Source organism: Vulpes lagopus, chromosome 11, assembly GCF_018345385.1.
Source record: "Vulpes lagopus strain Blue_001 chromosome 11, ASM1834538v1, whole genome shotgun sequence".
Taxonomy (NCBI): Eukaryota; Metazoa; Chordata; class Mammalia; order Carnivora; family Canidae; genus Vulpes; species Vulpes lagopus.
Genome location: NC_054834.1, coordinates 37,789,038 through 37,814,927, shown reverse-complemented (window position 1 = coordinate 37,814,927; position 25,890 = coordinate 37,789,038). Strand labels below are relative to the sequence as shown.

Below are 25,890 nucleotides of genomic sequence, written 5' to 3'. Positions count from 1 at the left end.
ATATTATGTTTGGCAACAATTTGAAGCATTAATAGTTCTCTCCATCAGAAATCACATTTATTGGAGACAAATTCAAGTACATAACATAGAGCCTCAGGATGCCAAATTTGCTTTATACTTGGAAGAACTTAGCATATTATTCTTTGATGATCATTCGAAAATTATGTTCCCCACCAATGTGGAGAGAATAATTCTGCGATCAATTCTAGTGTCATAGCATACAGTCTGTTCTTTCCATTTGGAAAATACCAGACATGTTAAATAAATGCCATTCAGAATTGTTTTAAAGCTTTCGTTTTTGCAGCTCATTTTTGATGTGTGAGTTTCTTCTTAATGTCACTGAACATAAAACTTTTAAATGATAACCACAAGTCATTATTGGTCAATAAAATATCATCTGACCAAGTATATCCAAATTGGAATTAATCAAATAAAGAATGGGAGATAATAATTCCTAGAGACAACAAAAAATACAATTAAAAATCGGAAGAATTTTTATTTACTGTGACTCTTAACAATAATTTCAAATGTTCAGTTCACATATCCAATTTTAAATATTGTGAAGAATCTTTCCCCCTTCCCCAAATACTTATTCACAGAATGCATTTGATCATTGGAAGGGAAATCAAATAAGTTTTCATACCTATTGCCTCTATGTAGGATTACATTGTCATATAAGAAATCCATTACTTAGTTTATTAACATATTTTCAAAAATGTACACAATGACTTCAAGTTATTTTGAAGTGCTGTGCTAGGTAGTAGTGACTTTAAATATCTATAAAACGCTCTTACCACAATGCAAATTTAACTATTTTGAATGAATTGAGGACAGTAATTTTAAAATCATCATCAGTAAAAGTTTCTTTTCTTTTTTTTTTTTTAAGATTTTATTTATTTGTTAGAGAGAGTACACAGAGGGAGAGTGAAAGGGAGAAGGAGATTCCCTGTTGAGCAGGGAGCCCAACATAGGACTTGATCCCAGGACCCTGGGATCATGACCTGAGCCAAAGGCAGGCGCTTAACCAACTGAGCCACCCAGGTGCCCCTAAAAGTCAGTTTCTAACAAACTGAGAATTTAAAACAAATAAGAACTAAATTAAAAAAAATAAGAACTAAAGTGTCAAATAATCATTAAAGAGCTGGAAATTTTATCTTAGAAAATGGGTAATTTTCTTTAATTATATTTTACCAACAGTTATTGAGTCAGTCAGTAAGTCAATCTGTCAACAGACATTTATTTATTGAGCGTCTACTACATTCCAAGGACTTAGCCTCAAGGATCTGTTTCAGGACAAAACAGATAGACTTCACCCTCACTGGACTGTACAGTCTGATAAGAAAGACAAATAAAGCAAATAACTACTGGTCTGATGAGTACAATAAGGTGTTCTTTCAAAAATAAGGTGTTCTCATTCAAAGACAAAGGAAAGAAAACAGTGGTACCTAAAGTATTCAAAATATAAATAATTTGAACATCAATGGGAAGTATATAAAACAAACTTCTAACTTCTTTAAATCTGAGATACTTCTAACTTTCTACAAGTAGCTGTATTCATATTTCTACCTAAAAAGAGAAAAAGCTATAGAAGAATAATCAAAATTTTCTCTATTCCTCAGTTTCAACAATTTTTTATCTGAAAATATGTAGAGCTTTCATTTAAAAGTTTGCAGATAGGTTCAGTTAACCTGCATTGGATTATAAATTCCTTGGTGGTGGGGAAGGACACAGTCTCTGCTAGCTTGAGCTCACCATTTCATACAGAGATAGCACCACGTCCTACGCCCACTTAGCATAATGGATCTGATCACACGTTCTCATCCTAAGGGAATCCTGCTCAACTAATATCTTATTTTCTTTTGCATTAATTCATTGTCACTTTCCTGAAAATACAGGTAACTTTTGCCTTGTGGAGAGATACTACTGTTCCAGATAAAAATTCACTTACCAGGCATCATTAATTAAACCTTTCCCATTTCCCTGATCCTCCATCTTTTTGTTATAACAATTCAGTTCATACTTGGCTGGCACCTACCAACTTTTTATACAGGCTAAGATTTGGGTATGGAGGGTAGGGACAGAGCAGCTGGAAAAGCTAACGACAGTGATGTGTGCTCTCAGTAAATATCCGAGGGAAAAGGGAGAAGGACAGAAATGATTGGCAATGCCCTGTGAATGCTTCCTTGAACTCTGCTATCATGTCTTACACTGGACTGTCTATCTGATCATTGAAAAGGAGATGAAAAAGATGAGTCAGAGAGTTTTCTGGCAGCCATTCTCAGGATCACAACGACAACATTGTGGCTGAGCAGAGTTAACCCCTTCACCTTCCTATTCTGCAGCATTCTAAGCAATTCCCACCACATTCTTCACAAGGGGAACTATGCTACCCAAAGAGATAACGGTCATGCTTCAGATCTGGGGAAATCATTTTTGGATTAATTCTGCAAAGACTTTGCCCCATGTGTTTGAAGAATGTGTGTGTGTGTGTGTGTGTGTGTGAGAGAGAGAGAGAGAGAGAGAGAGAGAGAGAGAGAGAGCATGCGCATGTGTATGTATGGTACACAAAATTGGTGATGAACAACCTAAGCCAAGTGTATGGTTGCAGATGCTGCTCTGAGATGCGCACAGTCATCTAGAACCACACAGCTACTGGGATGGACATTTGCAATGGGCAGGACCAACGGTGAGTGTGAGTTAGTGTGAAGCCACCGGAGGACACCGCTCTGGGTCCTGTTCCCACCTTGCCCTGTCCAACTCAAGCAGAGACTCTGTACTCCAATTGTGGCACAAGGAGGCCCAGATGAATGGATGGCAGGAGTGAGTGGTATTTTGTTCACTTCTCATCACTCTGTTCCCAGTGCATAACTGCATAGCACAGTGCCTGGCGTAATAGATGGTTAGCAAAACTGTGTTGAACGAAATAAACTAAATCCAGTGCCAGTCCCATCACTCAATTACTGTGTGACCCTAGCTAGGCCACTTCATCTAAAGCAGGGATGAAAACAATGCTACCTCAAGTGGCTACTTCAGGAATGAAGTAAGATAATTAATGTGAACCCACTCTGTATACTTTAGAAGCTCTATGAATAAATGGTTATACAATTAAGGTTTTTCTCTATCTGCTTCTTCTCAATTATTCCCAGATATTAACATGTTGAGGGAGGAAAAGCAGAGGCATATTTTCTTCCTCGTTGACATTCTTCTATTTCACTCTACTGTTTCCTTTCTTTTCATGATTGTTGTTGATTTTGACCATTTGACATTTAGTCTCTCTTTTCACCTTGTTAATTTGGATGTTCTTGGAACATTCTCAGTCTGTTAATAATTAATGTCTGTTTCACAGCATTTAAAACAAAACATTTTTGCCTATTTATTTTGTGAAAATAAGACATCAATGTGATCCGTTCCCCAACTGTCTTCTCCACTAGGTTGATACCGTTAGAAACTTTTAAATCACTTATCCTTCCCTCTCCTTCAAATTTAGTCATTTTAGCACCAAACAACTATTGGAGGTTTGTCTATTTCACATTTTCCATGTGTCTCCTCTATTTCAAAGATTCTTTAGTGGCACAAAACACATTCCTAGTCACACTGCCCCTAAACATTTAGGTGGATATTGCCCGGTTTAATATTCACATCTCCTTTTCCTCTTCATATTTCAGACTTTTCTTTTTCCTCCTTTTGGTTAGAAGGCTTGCTGAAATACTTCCTTCCAGTAAGGTGAAGGGATGGTATTTTATCTGAGTCTCTGCGTATTAACAAGCGTTACTCTTTCATGCTGACAGGCAATATAGTATCAGAGTTAACATCATGGTCTTTGGTGGTGGAGTGCCTGAGTTTCTTTCAATCCTGACTTCATCACTAATTAGCTGGATGACTTTGGGGAAATTAATTTAACTGTGGCTCTGATTTTTTTTTTAACTTGTAAAGTGGGAATAATAAGAGTCTCTACCTCATAGAGTCATTGTGGTGTTTAAATGCGTGTGTGTGCATGTGTGTGTGTGTTTACATATAACAGTGGACATGTGGAATCACGCCTGGCACACAGAGGTCCAACAGAAGGCTTAGTTTTGCTTAACCTTGACTAGAACTTCATGAGTCCTTGCAATAAATTTATAATCAATGCTCCCATAAAAGGATACACTCTTTTGCATTATAGTTCATTATTTTTTCTCTCATCCTTTTAATCCTTTTTATTGTGCACGTGTGTTTTTGTTCTCCTTCTGAATTTCTTCTGAAAAATGTTAGTGGCCTCCATCATTTTTCTCTTTTTGTATGTTTGGGATATATTTTGACCTGCTAATGTGAGGTTCAACAGTGTCTCTCTCCTAATTAACCTACTTAAAGTTTTCAAATGATAAATAGTATTTTCAGTTCTGTCTCTGAATCAACTTCAGTATGCTGGCTGTTGTGGGTATTTTTTTTTTTTTTCCCAATTGCCATCTGCGTGGCCTCCTGAGACAGCTGCTGCTTCTCCCATTCTCTCTGGCTGCTGGATCGGCTTACGTGTGATGCTATTTCTTCTTTGCTTACTCACTGCCCACCTATTGGTCCCCCTTAAGAAACTGCAATTCTATGGGACACCCAGGAGTCCATGCCTGAGTACCTACCAAGTCCTGGCCTTGCAGTTATCAGGCCCCTGTCCAAACACCAGGTGTAAACCGTTCTTCCTTGCTCTTTCCAGTTGCCAACTCGTGGCTCTTCCAGCTTCCTGGGACAGGAGGAACCTTCCCTGCTGCCTCTTGGGGTCCCCTGCAAGGAACCTGGCACAATGCTCAGAGTCACTTAGTTCAGCTGCCCTGCCTTCCCTCTCCAAAGTGTGTGGGTGTTCAGGGTGCATTAAGTGATGATCCTCACCCAGAGCTCTTGGCCCATGACTTAGATACAGAGAGAAAAGTCAGACCAGCTTTACAGTATAACATAAAACATCTATTTGGCAAGCATAACTTGTGATTTGGATCACAGTTTTAGGTTGAAATCCTGAGGAAATGGAAGGTAAGACATCTTTTACAAAGTCTTACTCATTCCTCAATTATTCACTGACCTGGTACAGTACCTAATGTCAAATTCTTACCAATATTTGTTTAACTAAAGGGAAGACTGTTCAATGATTTTCCCATCGCCTTTAGGAAAAATTTAAAACCTCACATTTGTTTACAGAGCACTAAATGATTTGGTCTCCACCCAGCTTTTCAATCTTCCACTTTTCTCTTTGTCCTATCCCTTGGCCATATGACATTCATCTCCACGTATAGAATAAGTCATGTTCCTGTCTACCTTGGACATGTAACATTTGCTATTTGCTCGGCCTGGAGATTTTATTCCCAGTGCCTTCCCTCTCTTTCTCTTTCTCTTTCTCTTTCTCTTTCTCTTTCTCTTTCTCTTTCTCTTTCTCTTTCTCTTTCTCTCTCTTTCTCTTTCTCTTTCTTCTTTCTCTTTCTCTTTCTCTTTCTCTCTCTCTCTTTCTCTCACTCTCATTAGCATGTCCCCTGCCCTGCCCCACCTCAAACATGTATCTTCCTATACAGACATATGCTCTTATTCTGACTTTCCTCCTTGTTTTGCACCTCAGTTAAATATCACATTTCCAGAGAAGACTGACAACTCAGAAAAGAAAGACCCTTTATTTTATGCTCCCATAACACACAGCATCTTGTACCTCTCTTTCATAACATTCATGAATATTTTAAACTAATCCTTCCACGGTATCCTACCTAGATTGTTTCACAGGGGCATGGTTGCTTTTAACTTTAAAGCTATTGTAGCCTGCAATACCCAGCATTATAGTACCTAACAGGGACTTAAATATTTGCTGATAAACAATGGAGGGAGGGAGGGACAGAAGAAGGGAGGGGGAGGGAGAAAAAGATAGGAGGGAGGGATAAAGTGGAAGAATTAAAGAGAGACACAATTTTGCTTTCAAGGAAAATAAAAATAGATCTATTCAAATGTATTTTAAAGTGTTCATGTTCATTATGAGGTAGCATATGGTTGTTAAGCATGCAGATTCTCAGTCAGATTATGTGGTTTGCAAAGGAGCTCTTCTATTTTAGCTGTGAGCGAGTCACCAGCAACTTTGGAAGTTTCATTGTCTTCATTGGTAAAGTGGGGATAATAATAGTACTTACTTCCAAGTTTTTGGTGGGGATTCAATGTGAAAATATAAGCACCTTCATCAGTCCCTGGCACCTCGTCCACTCTCAAAAATATCAAGTCTTATGATTACTCATTTACCTGAGGATCAAAAAGAAAACAAGGACGTCCATTCTTCAACTGAAGTGCAAAATACTCTTCTTGATTGCCAGGCGATGCCGCAAAGACAATCAAACCTTCAGGCACCCTTGTTCGAAAGCTGGCCTTAATGCCTGGTGAGACAAGTGCAATCAGCAAATCAGTGCTGGGGTTTTGTTGATTCTTTCTGATAAACGTACATTTACTTTCATTATTATTTATGATGTAGTGAGTACAGTCAGGGAATTATACACGGCAATGTACTGGGATGGTCCTAGCCATTTGGTTTGGAATATATCGTTATGAATGCCAACCTGTTCTTGGAAACTCAAGCCTGCATTCCCACTAATCAATATATAATGTACTTTCAATTTATGCAAAACTCATCAACATGAAAAGATATGTTGTCAACCCAAAATTGGATACTCAGAGTATCAATGTGAAAATATTAGCAGAGCCATAAAAATAAATGGGTTTTTGAAATGAATGAAAGGAACACAGGGGCCTTGTTTAAAATACTTAGGAGGTTTAAAGAATCAATCTTTTAATGGAAGCTAAAAACTAGAAAGACTTGCTGTGAAGTGGTCCATAGAGCTAATTTTCTAAAACAGCATCCTGTAACCAAATGGTTTGCAACTTTCAGAATTTCAAGGTCTCCCTCACACTTTAGATCACCTACTGCCCTAGACTCAAAATGCTCTTGTCTCACAGGAAGTTCTCCAGTTTAGGAAGCAGAGGAAGCTTGCAATGATCTCTTAAGATGTCTCTCACTACCCCACATGGTCTCAAAACCTGGTATCCCACTCACAGCATCTTTCCTTGTGTGTAACACATTTTGCTTAATGTATTGAAACTGGCAGAGGAGCTTAAGAGGTATAGTCTTTGTTCTTAACGAATTCCCAATTTAGTTGGAAATTTAAAAACGTATTTGTTAACAGACAAATTGTATGATGGGAATCAAATAAGAGGTCAAGAACTTACATAAGAATCAAAAACAGCTCATGATAACAGTTTAAGTAATGAGTGAATACTGATCTGAGTAGTCATAAGGTCAATTGGAACCATGGAAGTTTGAAGGAGAGGGAATTCCCTTCAGGCTGGGCTAGTAACCAAATGTCCTACATATGTGGGGTTTTCATTTGAGTTCAAGAGGCTATAATTACTGCAGGAATCATGTCTGACTCATCTTTACACCTCCAGTTCATTACAGGATATCCAGGTGCATTTATTAAATCCTTTGAGAGTCTGGAGGAGGAGAAAGGAGGGGAGAGATGCATCAGAGGGAAGAGGAAAGCTTTAGCATAGGTGTGGAGGCAGGAAAGCAGAAGTCATTTTGTGAGTATCGGATTGTCATTTTTTAAACATGCATCGATGGAACATTAACATTTGTTGAGTACTCTGCTCCATAAAGAAGCAAAACTAACAAGCCAGTGTCTGATATTAAGTTCTAGTTGAGGAAAAAGACAAAACAAAAACCTATATAGATATATTTGTAAGATATAATTTGATTCAAAGGGATTGAGGAAGGTTTCACAGAGAATAGGAAGCCAGAGCTTGTTTTCGGAGAGTAGAAAGCACTTCGGGGAAAACTGTACAAAGGGTTAGAGGTATGGAAAGTATTAAGGAATGTAGGATGTGTGGGTGGGAGTTAAGAGATGAATCTGGAGAGACAGGCAAGAACATCTTGGGCTGAATGCCATTGACTATCCAGCCTGAGAAGTTTGAACAGAAGACAAAGATGGAAAGTCAGGTTATGTGATAAGCATCTTTAGAGTGAAATCTTTTAATACCAGCAAAGGCAAGCCAGGAATAAGGACTTCAGACTTTCCAAAGAGTCAACTCAAAATTTTCCTGGCCTTCTTAGCTTCTGTATCTTCAGCTTCTAGGTTTTGTGCTTTGTGCCCTTTAAAACATACTTGTCCTACCCATTTGGATATTGCATTGCCTCATACTCATTCTCTCTCTCCTGGCTGCTAGGACATTAAGTCTTTGTTAAACTTATACCTGGTCTATCCTAGCATTTCTCTAACTCCACAGAATAAGGTTCGTCTCAACAAATCACTCTTTGGGATTCAAATTCATTTGAACTCCTGCTACTAGATCATCTCTTCTACTAAATGGACTGAAATGGTTGAGCTTCCAGATTGGCATTTATCCTACAGACCAAAGGAAGGCATTAAACCTTGGGTGGAGGAAGGAAATAGGATGCTCATAGTTGGGATTACGGCAACCAAACTAATGGGGGCATGTATAAAAGATACAGATAATTTAGCCACAGAGGAACCAGTTAGGATATCACTGTGCTTTGGGGGAATAAGATGATAAAATTTTTAATTAAGAACTGACAAGTAACTAAATGGATTGAAAGAAAGGACTCTGTATATTTCAGAAGAAACTCATTAAGACATGTTGATATGAAGTGATGATGTGGGACAAAATGGTGAATTCTTTTCATCAATTACTGAGGGGAAAAGCATCATTATTAACAGAAATAGAAAGGTCAGGTAAAAGAAGAAAATATAGGTTGAGTATACAAGTTCAGTTTAATATAAACACAATGTGTTTATATTAATGGTATTAAAAAAAACTATCCATCATCAGGAAATAAGAAATGAAATCGTAGAAGAGAAGATGGGGCTAGAAAAATAAATTAGCAATCACCTGTCAAGAATCCATGTCTCTTTGATGCAGAATGTAGAGAAACAAAAAAGGACCTTTACGAGAAATGCCTCCCACCATGTTTAAGAAAAAGAACAATAACAAAGTTAGAACAAGGATGATAATACTATGAAATGGAAGCCTAGATAAGAGAGAACTTTAAGAAGGCAAAGTTAACCATGTAACACTTCCTGTCAGTCCAGAATAATTAGACCTGAAGAAAAGATTACACAGCTGGTAATTAGTAATCATTAGACATCTTTTTTTTTTTTCAATGTAATGGAATGATTCAGAGCCCAAGTAACCAGGTGATAAGGATTGACAGAATAGAGGACTAGGTAGTGGGTGTGGAGCACTCATCACAAATATCTGATAAAGAAAGAAATGGGAGGCAAAGAAATAAAGACTGATCAGGTGAAAGGAGGAGATATCTACCAGGAAAAGCATAGACTTGGCCAAAGCGTTGGTCTACATTCTGATTAGAGAGTAACTGTATTTTTACCAACTCTTCTTCTCAAGTTTCTCTCCTTTGGGTCTAGAGTAGCTCTCTCCAACAGACATCTTAACTTTCTGTTACTATTTTTTAAAATTTTATAAGTGGTATCAAATACTATAATTAAAACCATTGTCTTAAAATTAAACAGCTAGCTGGAGGTATTTCATTAAAACAGCTACAATTCAGGACATGAAAATAATAAAACTCTCTATTAGCAATGTGCTGGAGGCAGCTATGTGGGAGTAGACAGGAAAGCAAAAGCAAGGATTTGAATGAGGGAAGAAATTAATAATTGCTCAATCCAGAAATACAATTACTTTTTCTGAACTGATGGGAAATTTGTTGAATGAAATGGAATCGGAGTAAGAATTACAGGAATGTTTAGTTGAATTACACATGGGAATAAATCAACTAATATATGCCAATTATGCCATTTATGGGATATGCTAGTGCATGTGTTTTTCAGATATAACATTTAATTTACAAATTTTACACTCATATAACAAAGAAATAAATAACTTTTAGGCCAACTAAAATATAATACTTAACACAAACCAAGGACATTTTTTATGAAAAGGGAGGATTTAGTACAATAAAGGGCAGTTTGATTTGATGTTGTATGGGCAAACTTCCCTTAGCTTTTTCAAATACTTCAGTCTTATCATTTGTCTGCTTACATTAAAAAGATAAATTTTTTGGATATATTCTTTGAAGACATGAAAAATGCACACATACTTTGGAACTTCATGTACTTGATAATATTGCCAATAGACATAGATAAGTCCTATCTTTTGAGCTCAATGCCTTGAATCATATAATCGGTTTTTTAAATGAACTAAATTCACAAATAAATATATTCACATATAAATATAATAATCTTTTGATGAATATGTAAAATATTTCAAAGAAAATGTTATTGAATTTACCGTGAGACAGAATGGTAAAACATCTAATTGTTGTTCAACATCATCACATCTCCTTTTCCTGTAAGAAGATTTATACGTATCTATATACGTATTTATATATCCCCATCCTTTGATTTTAGGCTCAGCCATGTGACTTGTGTTGTGCAAAAGAATGGAAACAGATATGTGGTACACTGACAGAGCAGAAGTTTTAAATATAGCTGTGTGATTGAACCTGACCCTTCTTCCCCTATGCCTCATGAACGTGCTTTCATCCTGTCCCAAGAATAAGAAGACATGTGGACCACAGCCAAGCAATACCAGAGTGTTTTTTTTTTTTTAATTTAAAGTTTTATATTAAGGAGCAATGGTGACTAAAGTGAATAAAGGAATGAAAAACATACATTTCTCACTTGCCTAAAATTTAGATTTTTTGATTTCAAAGAAAAAACAGAGAGGAAATATTCTAAAGTTTAATATATCTGGAGAAATAACAGAGCATTCTTCTATCTCAATATTTATTCATTTTAGAAATATTTAGGGAACACATACTTTGTGCAGCCACTCTTCTAGGCTCTTATTGTTCATAGATGTATAAAATACACATATATCCATGGCGTAGCATTTTTAAAAAATCTAAAAAGCCAAGATTTATAACTGGCAACATTTAACTTTTATACAACTGTTTTGTAACTTTATTTTTTTTATTTTTTTTTTAATTTTTTTTTTTTTTTATTATTTATTTATGATAGTCACAGAGAGAGAGAGAGAGAGGCAGAGACACAGGCAGAGGAAGAAGCAGGCTCCATGCACCGGGAGCCCGACGTGGGATTCGATCCCGGGTCTCCAGGATCGCGCCCTGGGCCAAAGGCAGGCGCCAAACCGCTGCGCCACCCAGGGATCCCCTGTTTTGTAACTTTAAACATTTAATCATAAAAGCAATACAGTTACAAGGCCATGGAATATAGGCAAAGAGCTCTTGAACAATGAAGTAAAACTATGCTAAAAAGGGAAAAGGTGAGCAATTATACTGCATTAGAATTAAGAACTTTTGTCTAACAAAAGGCATGAATAGGAGAGTTGAAAAGGGAACTAACACAGTAGGAGCAGATATTTGCAATACATATTTCTGGTAACAGATAAATATCCAGAATATATCCTACAAATCAACAAGAAAAAGACCAACAATTCATTAGAAAATTGGGGGCAAGAGTGCCTGGGTGGCTCAGTTAGTTAAACTTCTGCCTTTGGCTCAGGTCATGATCTCGGGGTCTGGTACTGAGCCTCACATCGGGCTTCCTGCTCAGTGGGGAATCTCCTTCTCCCTCTCCCTCTGCTCATCCTCCCTGCTCATGCTCTCTTTCTCTCTCTTTCTCAAATAAATAGATTGAATCTTTAAAAAAAGAAAAAGAAAATTGAGGGCAAATGACTTTTCAAGACAGTTGATATCCAGTGAGTAATCAACATAAAAAAAGATGCTCAGGATCATTACTCATCAGAGAAATGCCAAATAAAATACAGTATCACTAAACATCCAGTAGGATGGCTGAAATGATATAGAAAATAAAAAGTGTAGCCAAATATGTGGTGCAATTGGAATTCTCATAAACTACTTGCAGGATTTAAAATTGCTACAACCACTTTGAAAAACTGGCACTATTTATAAGTTATCCGTATGTCTTCTAAATATATGCATAACTTTGGATCCAGCCATTCCACCCCAAGGTATATAGTCCCCCAAAAATTCATAGGTTCAGAAAGATATACAAGTGCATCTATACCAATACTTTTCATTATACCATCAAACTAGAATATATACAAATGCCCATCAACTGTGGAAAGGACAAATAATGGGATATAATATAGCAATGAAAAGGAACAAACTATAGCAAACGGGCAACCACTTGCATAAATCTCACAAACAGGACGTTGTGTAAAAGACACTAGGCAAAAAAAATTCACACTCTATAATCTCAACACATCAAGTTCAAAACCAGACAAATTAAACGAATGGTGTCAGCAGTCAGGAGAGTGGTAGCCCTGCTTGTGATATAGAATAGGGCACAATGCAGAGTTTCTGGGGGCCCCATATGTTTTATTTAACCACCTGGGTGCTCGTTACGCAGGGCCAGTTTTTGAAATCCACCAACCTGTGAACTTACGATTTTTGCACTTTTCTGAATATATGATAAATTTCAATACATAAGTTTGCCAAAAATTAATAAATAAGTTATATAAAATTCAGATGCTACAGAGCTATAGGAACTAGAAGTGAAAGTTCTCTGTAGCCCCACCTGCCATCATTACAGAAACTACTGCCAACATTTTGGCAAACTTTTTCTTTTTCTCAGAAATTTTTGCACACAAAAACACACACACGAGCACACACGTCATTATTTGTTTTCTCTTTACTGAAATTGAAGTGTATCACACAATCTACCCTACATGCTTCAAATATGATTTTTAATCAACATTCTCTCTATTGGAGTTGTACATGATAACATGAGCTACATATACATAGTACAATGATTACTGTAGTCAGGCTGATTAACATACCATGTCCTCACAGTTACCACTTGTGTGTATGTACTGAGTACATTTGAAATTTACTCTCTTAGCACCTTTCCAATACTTTATTGGGTATTAGTAGTTTTATTAAGTATAGTCATCGTGCCTACGTATTAGATTTTTCATCCAACATAAATCCAACCTTGTACCCTTTGACCAATATTTCCCCAGCTTCTGGCAACCATCATCCTACTCTGCTTTTATGAGTTTGAGGGATTTTGTTGTTGTTGTTGTTCTTGTTGTTGTTTTTTATTCTACATGTAAATGAGACCTTATAGAATTTTTCTCTTATTTCACTCAGTATAATATGTTTCAGCTTCATTCATGTTGTCATGGAAAAAATTTGCTTTTTCATGACTGAATATTATACACACACACACACACACACACATACACACACAGACACACCCCACATTTTGGTTATCCATTCATCCACCAGTGTACACTTGGGTTGTTTCCATATCTTAACTACTTGAATAATGTTTCCACAAGTTTCTCTCACTAAGTCACATTTGGTAGGTATCTTTCCACATTTGTTCACAAAGATAGTCATTTTTCTCTGATGATAACTACATTTACCATAGTCTATTTTATAATTTTATCATAGACAGCATTTAGTCGGTTTCTAATTTTTATAGCAAAGGCAATACTGTGACAAACAATTTTTTCTTATAGTTCTAAGCTATAAGATAATGTCCAGTTGATGAGGGTAAATATTTAAGAATTATTAAAACATTTATAAATATTGCTACATCTATCACCTCCCAAAGGCAATAATTAACCCACATGCTTTTAAATAGTGTGAATGACCATTTCCCCAGACCCTGGTTAACAATGGACATTTCAAAATCTGAGATGCGAAGAATGAGATATCAGTCTTGTCTTAGTTTTATTTTCCATTTATGATGGTGAGATTTTTCATATGTATTTTCATAAAGATATGTATCAGACATTAAAAATAGCCATAAGTTTTTCTGAGAGCTATACACACAAATGTCTTTTGCCCAATATTGCAGACTTTATTTGTTTCTACTTGCTTTATTCAAGTTCTTTATATATTGTGGATCATCCTATGTTATAAATCATCATTTTCTGTCTCCTGGATCGTTGTGATTGTTTCCCCTAACAGATCTTCCTTTTCCCATCCTTGCTCCATGACCACCCCTTCCAAACAACACACACATGCACATAGACACACACTATGGTCTATTCTAAAAAAATAGCTAGAGTGATGCCATTAAAAGACAATTTTGGGGGTGCCTGGGTGGCTTAGTCAATTATGCATTCCGCTCTTGATTTCAGATGAGGTCATATGAATGAGTCCCCCTGTTGGCTCCATGCTCAGCACAGAGTCTGCTTGTCCTTCTCCCTCTGCTCATCCCCTACTTGTGCTCTCTCTGTATTTCTCTCTTTCTATAATAAATAAATTTTAAAAATCTTTTTTTAAAAAAGACAATTCTGGTCACGTCCCTCTTTGTGGTACTCACTGAAGGCTTCCTGTCTTACTCCAAGTAAAAGTGAAAGTCACCCAATAGTCTACAATATCCTAAATAATCCAGTTTCCACTATGTCTTTTATTTCCTATTATACTTCCTTTCCCCATCTCTACTCTGGCTACCTCAGTAATTGTTCTTCCCTCTGCCTGTAAATATCTTTCCCAGGTATTTCTGCACGGTTTGTTCCCCATCTTCTACAGGTCTTTTTCTCACATTCCAACTTCACTAATTGGCTCATTAGGACTGGTCTATTAACAATTTTAACCAACCCTCTGCTTTACCTGTTTCCACAGCACTCGTCAAGTTCAGTATTCTCTTTTATTCATTCATTCATTCATTCATTCATTCATTCATTTTTTTTTTCAAGAGAGAGCATGCGCACAAGTGCAGGGAAGAGGGGCAGAAGGAGACAGAGAGAGAATCTTAAGCAGACTGTGCTGAGTACAGAGTTCCACCCAGGGGCTCGATCCTTGAACCTTGAGACCATGACCTGAGCTGAAACCAAGAGTCTGCCACTTAACCAACTGAGCCATCCAGGTGCCCCTGTTAAAATACTGTTTTACTGCGCTTTTAAATGTTCTTTTGCATTTTAATTATTCATTTCTAGCATATTTGGTTAATTTTATTTATATTGACTTCCTATACTGCAACCTTCCTGAATTTGTCTTATCCTAGGACTTGTTTAGAGATTAAACATACATACACAATCATGTTAAATACAAATAAAGACATTTTTCCTTTCCTTTCCAGTATTTATGCCTTTTATTTTATCTTATTACTTTTTGCAGGGGCTGGGACCACCAGTAAAATCTGAATGCTGACTTGATTCCTATCTGAAAAGCAAAGCATGCAATATTTCACTATTACGTGTATGAACTGTAGAATAATTTGTAGCACTCATTCATCTAATTGAGATTGTTCCTCTCTATTTCTAGTTTGCTAAAAGTTTTCATTATAAGTAGGTTTTAAGTTTTGTCAGATGCTTTCCACACCTATTGAGATGTTATGATACTTTGTTCTACAAGTTAATTAATAAGTGAACCATATTGATTGATTTTTGAAAATAATCCAAAATAATTCCCCTCCCCATTCTGGCCTCCACCTCCCAATAATCTTGCAAGCCAACTTTGGGCTTTGTTTTCTGTTTCAATTTCACTGATAGCTGATAATATCTTAATTATTTCCTGTTTCTTATTATTTGGGCTTACTTTTTTGTTAGAGTTTTAATAAGAAACTTGGAAAAGCTTGGATCTTTATTTTCTAAGATAATCACTTAATCTATACATTTCTCTGTGAACACAACTTTAGCTGCATTCCAAAGCTGATATGCCGTACTTTTGTTTTTTAACTTTTAACTTTTCAATTTGTAAAGTTTCCTGTGTGATTATTTTTTTGATTCATGGATTATTTAAAAATGAGTTAATTTTTAATAGCCTAACTTTTTAAAAATACTCTAGAGGCCATCATATACATTCTTAACTTATAATAGCAACCACAAATTAATATTACATCACTTCACATACAAGATCTCTATAGCAGCATACTTCTATATACCATCTTCCAATCTTTGGTGCTAGTTTTGTCATAATTTTACTTTTATATACACATGAAATGCAGAACATATATATATATATATATATATTTCTGCTTTTGCCAAATATCATTTAAAGAAATCAAGAAAATAATTGTCTATTTATTCATATATTTTTTATTTTCCGTTTTTATATTCTTTCATTATATTTGAATTTCTATCTGGTATTATTTTCCTTTAGCCTGAAAATATGTTATTTAGCATTTGTTGCAGTTTAGAACTACTCATGAGGTATTATTGTTTAACTTAAAATGTTTCCCAACTTCATGTTTGAATAATATTTTCACCCAATACAGAATTCAGGTTGGCTTTTGTTGTTGTTTTTAAAGGGACTCTTTTTTTTTTTTTTTTTTAATTTATGATAGGCACACAGTGAGAGAGAGAGGCAGAGACACAGGCAGAGGGAGAAGCAGGCTCCATGCACTGGGAACTGGACATGGGACTCGATCCCGGGTCCCCCAGGATCGCACCCTGAGCCAAAGGCAGGCGCCAAAACCGCTGCGCCACCCAGGGATCCCTTTGTTGTTTTTTAGAACTGTATATCTTTGGCTGTATTATTGTCTAATGAAATCTATCCTACAAATCAACAAGAAAAAGACCAACAATTCATTAGAAAAATTGGGGGCAAGAGTGCCTGGGTGGCTCAGTTAGTTAAACTTCTGCCTTTGGCTCAGGTCATGATCTCGGGGTCTGGTACTGAGCCTCACATCGGGCTTCCTGCTCAGTGGGGAATCTCCTTCTCCCTCTCCCTCTGCTCATCCTCCCTGCTCATGCTCTCTTTCTCTCTCTTTCTCAAATAAATAGATTGAATCTTTAAAAAAAGAAAAAGAAAATTGAGGGCAAATGACTTTTCAAGACAGTTGATATCCAGTGGAGTAATCAACATAAAAAAAGATGCTCAGGATCATTACTCATCAGAGAAATGCCAAATAAAATACAGTATCACTAAACATCCAGTAGGATGGCTGAAATGATATAGAAAATAAAAAGTGTAGCCAAATATGTGGTGCAATTGGAATTCTCATAAACTACTTGCGGATTTAAAAGAGCTACAACCACTTTGAAAAATAAAGGGCTACTCATCGCTACTCCCTATAGTTATCCGTAGTGTCTTCTAAATATATGCATAACTTTGGATCCAAGCTTTCCTCCCCAAGGTATATAGTCCCCAAAATTCATAGGTTCAGAAAGATATACAAGTGCATCTATACCAATACTTTTCATTATACCATCAAACTAGAATATATACAAATGCCCATCAACTGTGGAAAGGACAAATAATGGGATATAATATAGCAATGAAAAGGAACAAACTATAGCATACGGCAACCACTTGCATAAATCTCACAAACAGGACGTTGTGTAAAAGACACTAGGCAAAAAAAATTCACACTCTATAATCTCAACACATCAAGTTCAAAACCAGACAAATTAAACGAATGGTGTCAGCAGTCAGGAGAGTGGTAGCCTGCTTGTGATATAGAATAGGGCACCATGCCAGAGTATCTGGGGGCCCCATATGTTTTATTTAACCACCTGGGTGCTCGTTACGCAGGGCCAGTTTTTGAAATCCACCAACCTGTGAACTTACGATTTTTGCACTTTCTGAATATATGATAAATTTCAATACATAAGTTTGCCAAAAATTAATAAATAAGTTATATAAAATTCAGATGCTACAGAGCTATAGGAACTAGAAGTGAAAGTTCTCTGTAGCCCACCTGCCATCATTACAGAACTACTGCCAACATTTTGGCAAACTTTTTCTTTTTCTCAGAAATTTTTGCACACAAAAACACACACACGAGCACACACGTCATTATTTGTTTTCTCTTTACTGAAATTGAAGTGTATCACACAATCTACCCTACATGCTTCAATATGATTTTTAATCAACAATCTCTCTATTGGAGTTGTACATGATAACATGAGTTCATATATAGTACAATGATTGTTACTTTAGTCAGGCTGATTAACATACCATGTCCTCACAGTTACCACTTGTGTGTATGTACTGAGTACATTTGAAATTTACTCTCTTAGCACCTTTCCAATACTTTATTGGGTATTAGTAGTTTTATTAAGTATAAGTCATCGTGCCTACGTATTAGATTTTTCATCCAACATAAATCCAACCTTGTACCCTTTGACCAATATTTCCCCAGCTTCTGGCAACCATCATCCTACTCTGCTTTTATGAGTTTGAGGGATTTTGTTGTTGTTGTTGTTCTTGTGGTTGTTTTTTATTCTTTTTTTTTTTTTTTTTTTTTATAAATGTAAATGAGACCTTATAGAATTTTTCTCTTATTTCACTCAGTATAATATGTTTCAGCTTCATTCATGTTGTCATGGAAAAAATTTGCTTTTTCATGACTGAATATTATACACACACACACACACACACACATACACACACAGACACACCCACATTTTTGGTTATCCATTCATCCACCAGTGTACACTTGGGTTGTTTCCATATCTTAACTACTTGAATAATGTTTCCACAAGTTTCTCTCACTAAGTCACATTTGGTAGGTATCTTTCCACATTTGTTCACAAAGATAGTCATTTTTCTCTGATGATAACTACATTTACCATAGTCTATTTTATAATTTTATCATAGACAGCATTTAGTCGGTTTCTAATTTTTATAGCAAAGGCAATACTGTGACAAACAATTTTTTCTTATAGTTCTAAGCTATAAGATAATGTCCAGTTGATGAGGGTAAATATTTAAGAATTATTAAAACATTTATAAATATTGCTACATCTATCACCTCCCAAAGGCAATAATTAACCCACATGCTTTTAAATAGTGTGAATGACCATTTCCCCAGACCCTGGTTAACAATGGACATTTCAAAATCTGAGATGCGAAGAATGAGATATCAGTCTTGTCTTAGTTTTATTTTCCATTTATGATGGTGAGATTTTTCATATGTATTTTCATAAAGATATGTATCAGACATTAAAAATAGCCATAAGTTTTTCTGAGAGCTATACACACAAATGTCTTTTGCCCAATATTGCAGACTTTATTTGTTTCTACTTGCTTTATTCAAGTTCTTTATATATGATAGGCACACAGTGAGAGAGAGAGGCAGAGACACAGGCAGAGGGAGAAGCAGGCTCCATGCACTGGGAACTGGACATGGGACTCGATCCCGGGTCCCCAGGATCGCACCCTGAGCCAAAGGCAGGCGCCAAACCGCTGCGCCACCCAGGGATCCCTGTTGTTGTTTTTAGATACTGTATTATCTTTGGCCTGTATTATTTCTAATGAAAAGCTAGCTGTCATTCTTTTCATTGTATGTATGTTAAGTGTCTTTTTTTCCTCTAGCTGGTTTACCTTCTTTTTAATCATTGGTTTTTAGTAATGGAAGATGTGCCTAAGATGTGGCTTTCATTGTATTTATCCTGTTTGGAATTCTCTGAGCTTCTCTTATTTATAGGTTGCTGTTTTACATAAAATATGAAGATTTATGAATAGTTATTTCCTCAAATATTTTTTCCTATTTTCTTTCTTTTCTTCCTAAATCCTTCATCTCTATATATGTTAGCACTCCTGATTTTATCCCACAGGTCACTGATCCTCTGTTTATTTTTTCAATCTTTTTTTCTCTTTGTTTTTATTTATTTCATAATTCTCTGTGTTCAAATTCATTAACTTTTTTGTTCTGTACCACCTGCTGTTAAGCCAATCCAATAAAGATTTTGTTGTATATTTTTATTTCTCAAATGTAGTTTTTATTTTATTACTTCTTAGAGCTATCATTTCTCTTCTAAGATACTTTTTCTTCCTCTACTATATGAAACTCTACCGTTAAATCCTTTATTATTAATTTTTTTTTCTTTTTTTATTTATGATAGTCACACAGAGAGAGAGAAAGGCAGAGACACAGGCAGAGGGAGAAGCAGGCTCCATGCACCGGGAGCCCGATGTGGGATTCGATCCCAGGTCTCCAGGATCGCGCCCTGGGCCAAAGGCAGGCGCCAAACCACTGCGCCACCCAGGGATCCCCCCGTTAAATCCTTTAAAATATTTATAATACTTGCTACAATTTTTTTGCATGCCAATTTCAATTATTTGGTCATCTGAGAATATGCCTCTGATGACTGTGTTGAACTGAAATTGAGCTTTAATTAGATTGAGTTCACCTGTGATTAGCCCCTCTCAAAATGACTAGTGATGTCACTGTTATGATTTTATCTATATCTAAGCTGACAGGAGACTGGATTGAAATTATAGATATTTTTGGCTCCTGTTTGGATTACATTCCTCTATAACTCCAGAATCCAATCACTGCAAGAATTAATAAGAGTCCATTTCTAGATTCTCTTCAGCAGGCACTTTCTTGGGAAAATATAAGTTAGACATTGTAGGATTTGGGGGCTGACCTATTTGTTTTTGCATTTGGACTTCTAGATTTCTTATAAGGACAGTGTTGTCTAAGGCACAGCTGGTTTCTCCTCAATCCTGAAAATTCTCCCTTTATAAAAATTTTTTTTTTAATTCTCCCTTTATAAATCAGGCTTACTTCTCTGAGGCCAAGTACCCATCCTCAGATATGGAAGCTTCCACAGGTCTGTGATCAACTATGAAGCATTCTCTTCTTCCCAAAATTCAGTTCATCCAGGTTTTTGCATTACCTGCTCTTTGATAGCCTCATAGAAAATTATGATATTTAGTCTAAGATTTTCTTAACAGTGGAAGTGAAAGTCTTTCTCACTTATCTACATCCAAATTAGAAGCACAAGTTCCCATTAATTTTACAAGTGGTTTTGTAGGAATAGGAAAGCAACAGCTATATATATGTATATTTTTTAACCCTTTAGTCAAATGTTTATTTTTTTGCTTTCAGCATTACAATTTGCTGTGATTCATAAACTTCAATCTAAGTAAGTTTTTAGACACTGACCTCACAAAATTAGTTAATTCTTTAGGTCAAACACGTATCTAGCAAAGACCTCCCCCAGCCACCCCTCACCTGGACAATGCTCACTGCCCCCCCCATGATTTATTTTTTTATTTTTTCCCCCAAACGATTTAAAGTGCATATGAGTTGCTTTGATGAATGGAGACACACACACACACACACACACACACACACACACACACAATTTCTCTTGAATCTAGCCAACTTGTAGTCTATTATATTAAAGACATATTTTTAAATAATTTTTTAATTTTTATTTATTTATGAGTGTCACAGAGAGAGAGAGAGAGAGAGAGAGAGGCAGAGACACAGGCAGAGGGAGAAGCAGGCTCCATGCACCGGGAGCCCGATGTGGGACTCGATCCCGGGTCTCCAGGATCGCGCCCTGGGCCAAAGGCAAGTGCCAAACCACTGCGCCACCCAGGGATCCCCTAAAGACATATTTTTAACAGATTATCTTGGATTTTATAGGAGACAATATTATTTTTAAAATAGTGATTATTTGATCAAGTTAAGCCAAAAGAAGTATCAGGCCAAAGTGTTGAAATGAGGATGAAGGGCATTCACATCTCGTGTTATCACTAAACTCTCCTTCAGATGCATACCATAACCTGATCCATTGATCCTAAAGCTAAGGATGTGACAGCCAACACATTTCCCAAATCTTGTTAGGAACCGTATGAGATAAATAGGCTTAAGATATAGTAACATATCTGATAAAAACCACACTGTTCAACTCACATTCAATTTAAAAAATTCTAATAGAATAAACAGAAAGATAGGACTCCTAGTTTTTAAAAAAATCTACCAAAGATAAAAGATCCTTTATTAGATTAGTATATTAAATTGGTCAAAGCTTTATAAACAACTGCTGAAAAACTACACAAATTAAATATGTTAGTATAATAGTCAAAGTATATTTGTCAGGAAATTAACTAGGGTATGGAGAATGAAGTCTTGATGCATAAATCCCTAAAATTAAAATAAAACTCTTCACATAAAATGAATGTATTTTATTACATATTTTCTTATCCTTGTTCTCATAAAGAAAGCAGAAATCTCTTGGTTTCATTATCAAATACCCCTTATGCTTCATTCCCACTCAAGCCAATGGCTTGGAGATGGATTTCTAGCAGCCTATTTGGTACATCAGGGAATGGAAAACTTCAGTTTCATACAGAAGCAGCTCTTGCTATATAGCTTAATTTGAATTATGCAAATAAATTCTAAATTGGAAAAGGTTTTTCTTTTTACTTGGCTGCCATTAGGTGGTGCTAAAAATGTCTCCATTAATAAAATATTTATGGTAACCAGCCCCACAAATACATGAATAACAAAATCTTTACTGAGTATACTTGACAAAATAACAATTGAAAACTAATCTGAAAATATTATAAATGCTCTGGATTTAACCCCCAAATAGCTAACTTTTATTAGAATGCCAAAATTTTATCTTATTTATTTAAACATATTATTTCTTCATTTTTTTTAAATTAAATTGTCAGCCGTGACCATGAAAGAACATGGGAAATATTAGATCAGTATTCTAAAAAATTACATTGGAAGTATAGATTAGGATAAAAAGTAGGGGAATGCCAGGGGGAAAAAAAAGAGTAAAATTTTACTGAGTAGGAAGTTTGGGGAAACTGTAGTTAATTTTAATTTTCCTAAAACAAAGATTTCATCTTTTAAAATAACTCCCTATTACCTCCTAAGAACAATTAAAAACTGTCTGAATGTCACTGTTAAAAGGAAAAATCATGCATTATAATATCCAAATAATGAAAGTACAAGGAAGCAATATCACCAGATAGTATTTGAAACATACATACATCAGAGCCTTCATTTCCTGCACAGAACAGGCCTCGGGTTCTTCATCTTAATGGGGGTATTGGGTTAGATGATCTCTAAAATCTTGCAGTTGTGTGTGAATTCATAAATTAATCAACTGGAATTCTCATTTAACTGCCTTTTCATTTCTGACTTTATTGCAAGAGACTTCTCAAGTTGCTTAATTTCCTTTCCATATCTTATCTAAAGTCTTGCAACCATTGTCGGGAAAATATTTCCAGTATAATGAGGAGATTTGGCTGGGCATATCTGGGAGACACCATCTGGCCTTAGATTAAAATTGGGATCTTATTCTAATTTTAATTTGTATTTTTAGGACAAATACGGAAGTTGAATTTCTTTCATCACAGTTCTGCATTTAGGTATTTCCAAAATTCTTTGCCGGTTTTTCTTTGGAATTTGGGAGTTTGTCTTTATTACTAGTCTGTAAGTGCTCTTTTCTTATTAAAGGTATCATTTTGTTGTCACATATTACAACCATTTGCCTTTTTATTTTTTTACAGGTTATCTTTGAAATGTTATTTTTAATACAAAAAGTGTGCCATTTTTTATGTTTTAAAATCAATTTCTTTGCAATAATATCTCCTTCTCTTTGCTTTTATAATTAGGTTTCTGAACTCAAATATTGTTACTTCTTTATATTTTTTTCTCTTCATTTCTCATATTTTTATGTTTAGCATTATATTCTATTTACAATCTATTTTGACATGCAGTGTGAGATCGGGATATACCCTAGGTTTTTCCTTAAACATTTAAAAACTAACTAGATGACCCAGTCCATGAGGGAGGAACGTTGTATTATTTACTACTGCATTTTCCATACCTTAAACAACAGCTGGCACACAATGGATGATCAAAAATATTTGCTAAATGAATGTTTAATGATTGAAATTCATCTGTAGCATATTAAAGACTCCAAACTTTCTATTTTGTTCCACTGATATATTTTTGTAGCAATAAAATATCTTATTATTTCATAATATTTCTGGTATCTGACAATTTATTCTTCCTCTCAGTAACCTTCTTTTCTATTTTTTATTACCCCTCAACTCATTCACTTTTAAAATTAACACTAAGATAATTATTACAAGTTTCTGTATTCTCCTTTCCTTAAGTTGAGCTTGTACATGTCTTTCTTAAGTTTATATAAAATTTTGGATACCTTATTGCCATTATAAATAAGATCTTTAGATGTTTAATTGCCAAAGTCATAGAAAAAAATTGTGCATTTGTTTTTAATTAGCCATCCTACCGTAACATTATTATCATTTATAGTAGGTTTGAGTATTATTTTTTAGGTATATACTTTCATATTTTCTGGAAAATTATTTTGTCTACTCCTTTCCAATAGTCATACCTCTTATTTCTGTCTTAACACATGGGCTATGTTTCCAGAATAATATTAAATAGCAGTACATATAATAAGCATTCCTTATTCTTCCTGGCTTAATAAGAATTGATAACATTTTTTTACCCATTAAGTAGAATGGTGACTCTTGGTTTGTCCAATCATTATCTGTTGTTTCAGATAAATATGCTTCTAGTAGATTTTTCAAATGATTCTATATTTTCAACATTTATTTCTTGAGTTGCTATTCTGTGGAAGGCAGGCAGAGCTAAACATGACCAGGATCCATCTCAAAAAGGAAGAACACTCAAAGGAAGTTTTCCAGGAGAAATGTTTCTGGGGGGTTAGTAAACTATGGAGAAATGGAATTCCCCAAGGAGAGAACCACCAATGCAAAAACTATTATCAAAAGCAATTAACAAGTCAAAGGTTGTAAAAGGCACAAATGTCACCAAAGAACAACTCAAATGATTTCCTCTTCTGAATAGCTTTAATCTGAATTACAAATGTAGAACTAAGGTTCTATATTGCATGAAGTTTTAGGTAAAAATGTATATGGTTAGATAGATCTGTTTACATAGATCTGTCAATATCTATGTCCATCCATCTGCCCATCTCCAGGTTACACCCCCAAATTGCCTTTCATACCAAAATATTTATATAATCATTAACACAAAATCAGAATTTCACAAGGACAAATATGAGAAAAGTGCTAATCTTAATCAAATGCTTCCATCAGCATCTAGTAATTATAAATTTTCATCCCTCTTTTTTATGTATCTATATATTTTCAATTGTAATCACCTTAACAGCTATATTTCATCTATCACATAAATTCTCCCCACTTTTGAGCACATTTTAGAAAACTGTTGGGTGTTGAAGTCATGATAGTCTAAAATACAAACTGAACGTTACTAAATGACAATTGAATTGCAAATTATAATCTATTGTAATAATTATTTTATAGAGAAGATATAAAATTCAGCCTGTATTTTGGTTTTCTAAAATAAATAATTTTTTTTACCCTGTGCATTAGGGTAATAACAAATAACTCTAGCAAATGAAGTGTTTAAGCTTAGGTTAAAAAAATGTTAGCTATGAAAATATCTTTTAATAAAATGAATTTGTATCATTATTTTTTCTTTCTATAACATTGAAACTTTAGATCTACATACATATGAGTTCTATGTTCACATTTTATATCTCAAATAAGATCTAGGTGCATGAATATGTCCATGAACATACATATATAATTCATATATACAGTTGCACATTTACATATATACACATATGCATACATATTCCATGGAATTAAATTAATATTAATTCACACTGAATAAAGGGATTTCAAAATTTTATTTGAAATAGACTAAGTTTATTAAATGTACTAAAATATTGTTTTATTTTGAAAAACAAGCATCGTGGGGAAACCATCAAATTCTTACTTTCAGCATTGCTACAATTGCTAAATGACCTTGACCTTGCAATTATTTCAGTGTCTTTCATGTCAAGTCTAATGGTTGAAGGTTTTTGATGACCCCAAGCACCATTATAGAAATTTGCTTTGGGTTTTCTACACCAAACCTCTCCAGTAATAACCTCAGTGGATCCCAAGCAATTGAACCAATATGAAAAAATATTTCAGACTCCTTTGAAGCAAGGTAGGATCCCAGAAATGGAATAAATTAAAAACAAATTTTCTTGTTTCACTTTTAAATAATATGATGTTAGTTCAAAATGAAGCCAAAATGTCTGCTTCTGATTCTGATCCTACATTTTGAAGATAATGTTATATTTACTTCGTGG

The 25,890-nt window shown here is 35.2% G+C and overlaps 1 protein-coding gene across 1 annotated transcript in view; it reads right to left on the bottom strand.

Annotated features, from left to right (window-relative positions):
* The window catches only part of USH2A (usherin), a 689,554-nt gene that overhangs the window by 423,914 nt on the left and 239,750 nt on the right, over positions 1 to 25,890 (bottom strand). The window contains exon 21 of the mRNA XM_041722698.1: positions 6,238 to 6,368. Coding sequence (XP_041578632.1) covers positions 6,238 to 6,368 — 131 coding nt within the window. The remainder of the gene's footprint in view (positions 1 to 6,237; positions 6,369 to 25,890) is intronic.